The 8,891-nt window shown below is 40.0% G+C and overlaps 1 protein-coding gene across 1 annotated transcript; it reads right to left on the minus strand.

Annotated features, from left to right (window-relative positions):
• Window positions 1–4,358: 4,358 nt before the first annotated feature.
• On the minus strand, window positions 4,359–5,111 carry LOC102828249 (proline-rich protein 23C-like). Its single transcript, XM_006875373.1, has 3 exons — window positions 5,100–5,111; window positions 4,595–4,715; window positions 4,359–4,513 (listed from the first exon to the last, which is right to left on the minus strand). The coding sequence occupies exons 1-3, from the start codon at window positions 5,109–5,111 to the stop codon at window positions 4,359–4,361; spliced, it is 288 nt and encodes a 95-aa protein (XP_006875435.1).
• Between the last annotated feature and the right edge of the window lie 3,780 nt (window positions 5,112–8,891).

An 8,891-nucleotide genomic window follows, 5' to 3' on the forward strand; every position in this document is an offset into this window, starting at 1 on the left:
CCTGTTGTCCAAGGTTGAACATACTTCATGATTAACCTCTGTCCCATTTAGTCCATGCAAACCTGCCTAAGTGTGCCCCTATCATCTACCTTGTTCTTCCACCACCCTCCTCTTTCTTGTGTATTGTTCTCCCCAACACCCAAACTATGATGTGTCTATCCCCTACCTTGAGCTCTACAGTCCCCTCTTTCTCACCCTTGGTAACCAACAAAGAATTTTTTTGTTTCTCTTTTAGTATGGGTGCCTTTTGTTATGCTTTTATAGTAATGGTCTTATGCAATATTTTTCCTTTTGTGACTGACTGATTTCACTCAGCATAATGTCCTCAAGGTTCATCCATGTTAATATGGTGGCTTGTAGCTTCCTTGTTATTCTTCAAGGTAGCATAATATTCCATTGTGTGTATGCACCAAAGTTTGTTTATCCATTCTTTCATGGGTGGGCACTTAGACTGTCTCTGTCTTTCTGTTGTTGTGAATAGTGCTGCTGTGAACATTGGTGTGCATATATCTACTCGTGTATATTGGTTTGTATTTCTTGTGGATGTATACCAGGTAGAGGAATTGGTGGATCATAAGGTATTTCTATTTCCAACTTTCTGAGAAAGCAGCATATTGTTTTCTAGAATGGTTGGACCATTTTGCATTCCCACCAACAATGTATAGGGTCTTAGTCTCTCCACATCCTCGCCAGCATTTATTGTCCTCTGCTTTTTTGAACTTCATTGTTATTGTTGATGTGAGATGATGTCTCATTGTTGTTTTGATTTGCATCTCTTTAACAGCCTCAGAAACCTATGAGTCAGAACCTACTCCCCAGCACATAACAACAACAACAGTGGCTAATGTTGGTTGCCCAAATGTCTTCCTTGGTGAAGTGTCTGTTCATGTCCTGTGCCCATTTTTAAATTGGGTGGTTTGTCTTTTTCTTGTAGAGGTGTTGTAGTTTCCTATAGATTTTAGAAATTAGTCCCTTGTTTGATGTTGTTGTTGTTAAGTGCCGATCCTGAACAGGGTTTCTGAGGCTGTAAATCTTTACGGGAGCAGAAAGCCTCATCCTTCTCCCACGGAGCAGCTGGTAGTTTCGAACTGCTGACCCTGTGGTTCGCAGCCCGATTTATAACCACTACGCTACCAGAGCTCCTTGTCTGATACGTCATTGCAAAAGATTTCTTCTCATTCTGTGTGCTCCCTTTTTGCTCTTTTGGTGAAATCTTTAGATGCACATACGTTTCTGATGTTTAGTATGTCCCACTCATCTATTTTGTCCTCTTTTGTTAGTGCAATTCTCACAATGTGTGGTAGTCTGTGTCTGCCCTGTATTGTTGTTGTTGTTGTTGTTAAGTGCCATCGAGTCGGGTCCGACCCATAGCGACCCTGTACAGGGTTTCCGAGGGTGTAAATCTTTACGGGAGTAGAAAGCCTCATCTTTCTCCCGCGGAGCGGCTGGTAGTTTCGAACCGCTGACCTTAAGGTTCGCAGCCCGATTCGTAACCACTACGCTACCAGAACTCCATTGCCCTGTATTAGAGCCTATAAATTTGTCCTTTTTTTTCATTGATGACTTTTATAATTCTGGGATTCACATTAAGGTCTTTAAACCATGCTTAGTTGGTCTTTGTATATGGTGTGAGATTTTATCTTGATTTTCGATTTCCAGTTCTGCCAGCACCTTCTGTTGAAGACACTGTCTCCTCTCCATTCAGTGTGCGTTTGTTTGTTGAAGATCAGTTGGCTGTATGTGGATGGGTAAAATTTAGCATTCTCGATTTATTTCCATTGATCTGTGTATCTTTCATTGTATCAGTACTAGGCTGTTTTGACCACTGTAGCCATGTTGTAAAGTTTGCTATCAGGGAGTGAGTGGCTTCCAAGTTTGTTCTTCTTAAGCAGTGCTTTGCTTATCCTGGGTTTCTTTCCCTATAAAGTTTGTAATTGTTTTTTCCCTTTGTTTAAAGAATGTCATTGGAATTTGGATTGGGATTTCATTATATGTATAGATTACTTTGGATAGTATTGATATTTTCACATTGTTAAAAGTCTTCCTATCTAGGAGTATGGTAATCTTCAATTTTTCTAAGTCTCTTTTGGTTTCTTATAGTAGTGTTTTGTAGTTTTCTTTTACAGATTTTTTGTTTCTCTGATTAGATTTATTCCTAAATATTTCGTCATTTTTGGGTGGCTACTGTAAATGGCATTGTTTTCCTAATTTCCTTTTCAGTGCTATCATTATTAGTATAGAGGAATTCAACTGATTTTTATATGTTAATCTTGTATCTTGCCACTTCGCTAAATCTTCCAGTGAGTTCTGGTAGTTTTTTTTTTTGCTGAGTCTGCGGTTTCTTTTGTATAGAATACTATCATTTGTAAATAGAGAAGGTTTTACTTCCTCTTTCCCAATTTGGATACCTTTAATTTTCCTATCTTGCTTTATAGCTCTGATGGCTAACACTTCCAACACAATATTGAATGGTGGTGTTGGTGGTGGTGTGACGTGGAGTTGGTTCCCACTCATAGTGAATCCTATACAGGGTTTCTGAGGCTGTAAATCTTCATGGGAGCAGAATGGCTCCTCTTTCTCCAGCAAGAACTGCTGGTTGTTTAAAACTGCTGACCTTGAGGTTAGCAGCCCAATTCATAACCACTATGCTACCAGAGAACTTCTGGTGTAGTGCTGTGGGTTAATGTGCTAGATTGCAAAGTCGGTTTGAACCAAAAGGTTGGCGGTTCAAGTTTACCAGTTGCTTCTTGGAAAACCCTATACAGGGTTGTTATGGGTTGGAACTGACTCAACAGCACTTAACAACAGAAACAACAACAATGCCACCAGAGGGCATCCTTGTCTGGTTCCTATTCTCAAAAGGATGGATTTTAGTTTCTCTCCATTGAGAGTGATGTTGGCAGTTGGTTTTGTATATATGCTCTTAATTATGCTGAGAAATACCCCTTCAATTCCTACTTTGTTGAGTGTTTTTATCAGGAATGCATGTTGGGTTTTGTCAGATGCCTTTTCTGCATTAGTCGATAGGATCATGTGGTTCTTTCCCTTTTTATTTTTATTTTTATAGTGAGCTACATTGATTGTTTTTCTAATATTGAACCATTCTTGCATCCTTTATAATGAATCCCACTTTGGTCATGATGTATTATTTTTTTTTTTGGTGTGTTGTTGTCTAGGATTTTGTTGAGAATTTTATTTTAGCTCTGTTATCAGTAACATTTTACTTTATGTGTAAGAATACAAAGTAAACATGACAATAAATTAACGTTTATAAATGAGATTTTGTGTAACATGGTTGTTTTCCAAATTTAAAAAGGGGAAAACAAACATCTACTTAAAAGTGGAATCTGAATGATATAAAGTAATGTAGAATAGCAGGAATTAACATATTGTCCATCACTGTATGGAGGGAACAAATTAAAAAAAAAATTACTATCACAGTACATCCTGAAAATGTTATAAAATTCACCATGTATTCATAATCAAAAGTGAGCTAATGGAAGAAAACTTATTCAACCGATTTAAGGAGGCAAACATATTAGTATTATTTACAGTAACCATCATACTGTTTGGCACATTACCAGAAGAGCAGCTGGAAACACCAAGAAAGAAAAAATGCCATGGGTTAAGAGTTCATAAATTCATAGGGAACCATATATTGAAATGGTGTGATAACAAATGCAGTGATTATTTTGGTTTGGAAAGAAATGGGAGACCAGCTGATGCTGAAGAAAGTGTGAATTTTGCGAGAAAATAACTCCTACGAGGGGGAATGGAAGGGTCTGAGGCAGTCAGAGTTTTGAAAATACAGTCTAGTATCCTTGGATATCTTTTTTATTTAGAAGATAAAGACTAAAACCCGCTAGTATTTGTCACTAGTCTGCACAGTAAAAACAATTGTCTTCTGTTTGCTCATGAATGCTTAATCTCCAGGTTGCTGGATAATCAATGAGGACTTTGAAAATCCTCTAGGATCTCCAAGCCTTAGCCAGTCTTGAGTCTAGAACAAGGGTCTCCAGACCCTTGCATGGAGGTTGGGGAGAGAGGGGGTGGGGTGGGAGGTGGGGATGGGTGGGGAAGCTCATGGGGAGGCAGGGAGAGGTTCAAGTGGTGAACTGGGGAAAGGCCTCAGATGCTGGGAGTTCAGGATGGAGACCCAAGGAGAGCGCCCTGGGATGAGGTCCTGCAGGCAGGGGCTGAGGACTCGTTCAGTGGAGTCAGCCTGCGCTTGGGCGGTGGTCTACTAAATGGATGCGCATAAGGATCCCTGTTTCATGGTCATCTCATGCCAGGGAGCACTCAGGAAAGAGTCTAGGTCCAAGTTGACAGGCAAGTCGCTCTGCTCTGTCTTAGACGCCCTAGCCTAGGAGGGCTTCGTGGAACAGGATGAGGGTGTGGTCTCCGAGAGACACCCGCAAGACAGACGCAGGCGCTGGTTCAGGCACTAGGTCAGCATCACGCAGAGGCACTTGAAGGGCACAGTTGGTGGTCCTGGCCATGGAATTGAGAATGTCTGCGCCAGCGGCGGTTGAGGGGCTGGGGGGAGGGGGACTCTGCGGCCCAGCCTGGATCTCGGGCTCCTCCCATCAGAGACCCTTGGCTGGACGGGGTTCCACAGGCTGAGGTCGCCACCAGGGCACCACGCAGGGACGAGGGTTGCGAGGCCGCCTGTTCATCACCTGGATGGCGCTTCGGGCGGAGCTCCTGGCGTCTGGCTGAGGATGAGGGGTGCTCAGGCTCAGTCCTGTGCCATGACGGCGGGGCCTGGTGGTCCGACAGGGCGCTGGACTGCGAAATGCAGGTTGAGTCCTTGGAACTTCTGGGCTACCTCCCGGGTAGGGTAGTCTGCAGTCTGGGTCTGGGGGAGGGAAAGCTGCGCTGAGCTTGGTCTTGGGTCTTGTTGAGAATTTTTGCATCTATGTTCATGAGGGATATTGAGCTATAATTTTCTTTCCTAGTGATGTCCTTCCCTGGTTTTAGTATAAGGGTATGCTTGCTTCATAAAATGGATTAGGACGTTTTCTATCCGTTTTTATATTCTGGAATAATTTGAGTAGAATTTGGTGACATCTCTTCCCCAAATACTTGGTAAAACTCACCGGTGAAGCCATCTGGCCCTGAACTTTTTTGGTTGGGAGTATTTTGATGACCTGATCAGTTTCGTCTTTTGTTACTAGGTCTGTTCAAGTTTTCTACTTTACTCTGTGTAAGTTTAGTTAGGTAGGTTGTGTTTTTCTAAAAATTTATCCAACTCTTCATAGTATTCTGTTGTTATCCTTTTTATTTTCATTGATTCTGTTGTGACATCACCCATGTGGTTCTTATGGGTGTTATTTGTGTCTTCTCCCTCCTTTGTGTTGTTAAGTTTGCCAATGATTTGTCAATTTTATTAACCCTTTCGAAGAACCAGCTTCTTGTCATGTTGATTTTTTTTTCCTATAGTTTTTCTGTTTTTTATCTCATTTATTTCTGCTCTAATCTTTATTATTTTTCTTCTTCTGGTGACTGGGTTTACTTTGCTGGTCTGCTTTTAATTTTTGGAGATGTGCTAATGTGTTCATTTTGGTTCTTCTGTTTGAATGTATGTATTTATTGCAATAAATTGCTCTCTCAACACTGCTTTTGCCATGTCCCAAAGATTTTGGTATGTTGTGTTTTCATTCTTTTTTGTTTCTAGGAACTTTATGAATTCACCTTTTATTTGTTCTACTACCCACTAGTGTTGAAACAGGATGTTGTTTATTTTCCATGTATTAGACTTTATTTCTTTGGTCTTCCTATTGTTGATTTTTAATTTTATTGCATTGTGGTCTGAGAAGATGCTTTGTAGTATTTTGATGTTTATAAATATATGGAGGCTTGTTTTGTGGCCTAACACATGGTCAATTCTGGAGAATGTTCCATGTACACTGGGAAAGAATGTGTATTGTCCTGTTGTTGCGTTGAATGCTCTGTACACATCTATGAGATTCAGTTGGCTGATTGTGTTGTTTAGTTCCTGTGTGTCTTTGTCAAGTTTCTTTCTGGTTGTTCTGTCCTTTTCTGAAAGTGGCATATTAAAATCTCCCACTATTATTGTAGATTTGTCTGTTTCTTTCTTCAAATCTATTTGTTGTTGTTATTATATGCCGTGAAGTCTGTTCCAACTCATAGCGACCTTGTACAGGATTTCCAAGGCTGTATCTTTCACCCGCGGAACAGCTGGTAGTTTCGAACTGCTGACCTTGCAGTTCGCAGGCCTATTCGTAACCAGTATGCTACCAGAGCTCCTTTCAAATCTATTAGAGTTTGCTTTATATACTTTGGGGCTTTTTCATCGGGAGCGTAGATAATTATTATGACTACGTCATCTTGTTCAGTTGACCCTTTAATCATGCAATAATGTCCATCTTTGTCTATTGTGCTGGTTTTTGCCTTAAAATTTATTTTATCTGACATTAGTTTTGCCTCTCTTGCTCATTTTTAAATTGAGGTTGTTGTTTTTAGGTGCCATTGAGTCGGCACCGACTCATAATAGCGACCTTAATGCACAGCACAACGAAACAATGTTTGATCCTGGGCCAACCTCACTACTGTTGCCACACTTGAGACCATCCATGCTGCCACCTGGCCAATCTATCTCATTGGGGGTCTTCTTTTTGCAGTTAACTTGGTATATATATTTTTTATCATCCTTTAACTTTTAGTTGTTTTTGTCTTTGTGTGTAAGGTATGTCTATTGGAGACAGCATGTTGAAGGATCTTGTTTTCTTATCCATTCTGACACTCTCTGTTAACTGGTATATTTAATCCTTTGAGATTTAGTGTAATTATTGATGGGTATGAGTTAATTGTTGTCATTATGTTTGTTTGTTTTTTGTGGTGTTGTAGGTTTCTTTTTTCTGTATGCTTTCCTGTGCTGAGTGTATGTTATTTGTGTTCTTGCTTGTCATTTTCCATATAGTTTTAATGTTTCCATGTTCTTGGATTTTCATTTTCTTGATATCTTGTGCAGTATTAATTTTCCTTTTGGTTACCCTATATTCTATTAGCTTTTTCCTCTAATTTAAACCGTCTATTTTATCCTGCAATCTACTTGACCTCCTCATCACCTAGATCTCTGTGCCTGTGTTTTTGCCCTCTTTCACAGTGTAACTGTTTTGATCTCATAGACTGACTTCCCAGATTCTGAATTCATTGTTCTGTTCTGTTCTGGACTCTTACATCTGTTGATAGAGTCCGGGTGTTAACTGCCATATTTGTCAGTCTCTGGTTGTTGTCTGTTCTTATTGGTTCTCAGTCCAAAGAACTCCCTTTAGGATGTTTTGAAGCGCTAGATTAGCTTTGATCAAGTCCCTTAGCTTCTGTTTATCCTGGAATGTTTTTATCATACCCGTTGTATTTGATTGACAGCTTTGCTGGATAGATGATTCTTGATTGACAATTGTTTTCTTTTAGGGTTTTATGTATGTGTCTTCCTTGCTTTCTTGCCTGGTTTCTGCTGAGAGATCAGAGCTTAATCTGATTTGCTTGCCTTTGTAAGCAACATTTCTCTTTTTCTTAGCTGCTTTCAGGCTTCACTCTGATTTGTCTTTGATTTTGGAGAGCTTGATTATATTATATCCTGGTGATTTTCTTTTTGTGACTATCCTTCTTGGGGTTTGTTGAGCTGCTCAAATGCTTATATCTTCCTTTTTTAGGTTGTTAGGGAAATTAGCTTCCAGCAACTCTTCAACTATCTCCTCTGTGGAGTTATGTGGTTATTCATGTTCCGGAATTCCAATAATTTTCAAGTTATTCCTCTTCATGTTGTCCCACATGAAGACTTTTTTCACGTTTTTAAAATCCTTTTTATTTTTGCTTGCTCTTCTGTCTTAGCAGTATTGTGAGATTTGTCTTCCAGCTCACTGGTTCTGGCTTCTATCTCTTCAATTTAACTCCTTTGCCTTTCAGTGTATTGTGTATTTCTGATATTTTATTATTAATCTCTTGAGCCTCTTTTTGAATTGCTTCCAGTGCTGTATCTATCTTATTTGGTTGTTCCTGTAGCGCTTTCCTGACTTCTTCCTTATTTTTCTCAATCGCTATGTGGAGAATTTGGATATACCTCAATAATCATTCTCCTAAATTCCTTCTCAGGCAGTTCTAAAGCCTGCCCTCCTTCCAATGGGATGTCTAGATCTACTTCCAGCTCATTTGTCTCAGTTACGCTATTTTGTTTCTGGACCTATGCTGAGACCTTTTTTAATAAAAATTGTTTTGGATGTTTTCAGTAATTAGATGAAGTGTGTTTGGTGTATTATTAAGCTTCTTGATTGCTTCCAGGTAGATGTGATCAGGAAATGGGCTTTCCTTTTCTCTTTACATAGTATTCAACTCAAAGTAACTGTTGCTGGTCTTGGCTGTCTGTCTGGTGTATAGCAGCTGGTATTGGATCTTGCCTGCATGGTGGGATTTTACAGAGTGTGATTGTAGCTTGGGTATATGATCTCAATTGCTGTCTTTTCTTGGGTAAAGTAGGGCGAAAAAGAGCCCCCCTGAACGTATAAGGGGCACCTAAAACAAAACAAAATAAAAACAGCAGAAAAACAGATTGGGTACTGCAGTCTATAATTACAAAAAAAAACACCCAAAACAAAAGCCTGTAACAAAATATTAGCATGTCTTTAATGCCCTTCTCTGAGCTTCTTGCCTTCAAGGTTGCCTGAGAACTTCCAAGATGCTCCTTATGATAGAACTCAGGATTTAATTTTCAGCCCGTTTCCTTTTTAGGCTGTGTATCTCCCCATCCACAGTCCTTTTCAGATGTTTCTCCAAGTGAGAAACAGCTCAGGGCTGACTGGAGCGGTTCTGGGAGACTGTTTGGTTTACAGCAGTTCCTGTTGGCTCCCCCCCCCCACCTTCTTAGATTC

The sequence above is a fragment of the Chrysochloris asiatica genome, unplaced genomic scaffold (genome assembly GCF_000296735.1).
Source record: "Chrysochloris asiatica unplaced genomic scaffold, ChrAsi1.0 scaffold00323, whole genome shotgun sequence".
NCBI classification, from domain to species: Eukaryota; Metazoa; Chordata; class Mammalia; order Afrosoricida; family Chrysochloridae; genus Chrysochloris; species Chrysochloris asiatica.

Coding starts and splice junctions, on each gene's coding strand:
- LOC102828249 (XM_006875373.1), bottom strand. Junction 4,514..4,594: donor GGAACCCCGTCCAGCCAAGG/GTCTCTGATGGG, acceptor CCGCTGGCGCAG/ACATTCTCAATTCCATGGCC.